This window comes from Odontomachus brunneus, unplaced genomic scaffold (assembly GCF_010583005.1).
Source record: "Odontomachus brunneus isolate Ranch 3 - 2012 unplaced genomic scaffold, Obru_v1 Obru_scaffold_039, whole genome shotgun sequence".
Taxonomy (NCBI): Eukaryota; Metazoa; Arthropoda; class Insecta; order Hymenoptera; family Formicidae; genus Odontomachus; species Odontomachus brunneus.
This window is the reverse complement of record NW_022639489.1, coordinates 853,598-854,445: the sequence shown is the minus strand read 5'-3', so window position 1 is coordinate 854,445 and position 848 is coordinate 853,598. Positions and strand designations below refer to the sequence as shown.

Here is an 848-nt window from a genome sequence, read left to right as displayed (position 1 = left end):
TATTTACCATATTGTATTTATGACGGTATTATGTTTTCTTGCAGACATTGTGTGTGAAAGTCGGCTTATAACAAAGTCGGTCTCGGTAATAACGGAGTGTCACACACATTTTAATCACACATATTATTATCACAGGTAATAGAACGAACGTAACTTTATATTTTATGTATAAAGTATAGTTTTATAGTAAGTAAGAATCAATTTTCATTCTCTTTTTCGACAAGACGAAATAATTTATGCGAATAAGTGTTAAACTACGTTTTTGGAGTAGAATTTTTAATGTAATTTAATTTCTATTTAATTAAAGTAAATACGTATGAATATATAATACATCGTCTGTCGACAGAAAAGAAGTATATAATAAATTATGAGATTACACAAGTGGTTTTCTCACGGCCATCGATACACTAAAGAAATATGAAGTCTGCAAACGTTATTAACAACTTAATAGACAAAATAATGAATGTGCGCCCAGTGTAATACAGGGTAAATAATGCCAGCTGTTATTCAAGGTCAAGTCTAGATGTTGGGTATAAAAGAAAACGCTGGATGGTCTATCTATCCAGTCTGCAATTTGATTTAGATCTGGTTGTCGAATTATGACCATCGAGATGACGAAGTTAGCAATTCTGCTGGTTGTTGGCGTTATCGCTAGTGAGTAATCAAACTCGATAATAAAAAATAAAAAAATCTTATATCTAAGCAATGCATAATTAATATTGCTTATTGTACGAAATACTAAATCGGAGAATGTGTGTGTGTGTGTGTAAGAGAGTCAGGAAGAGAGAGAGAGAGAGAGAGAGAGAGAGAGAGAGAGAGAGAGAGAGAGAGAGAGAGAGAGAGAGAGA

The 848-nt window shown here is 32.8% G+C and overlaps 1 protein-coding gene across 1 annotated transcript in view; it reads left to right on the top strand.

Annotated features, from left to right (window-relative positions):
- LOC116844090 (transmembrane protease serine 9-like) overlaps positions 1-848 on the top strand; it is a 13,320-nt gene that overhangs the window by 8,765 nt on the left and 3,707 nt on the right. The window contains exon 11 of the mRNA XM_032815215.1: positions 584-654. Within this exon, the coding sequence (XP_032671106.1) occupies positions 584-654 (71 nt within the window). The remainder of the gene's footprint in view (positions 1-583; positions 655-848) is intronic.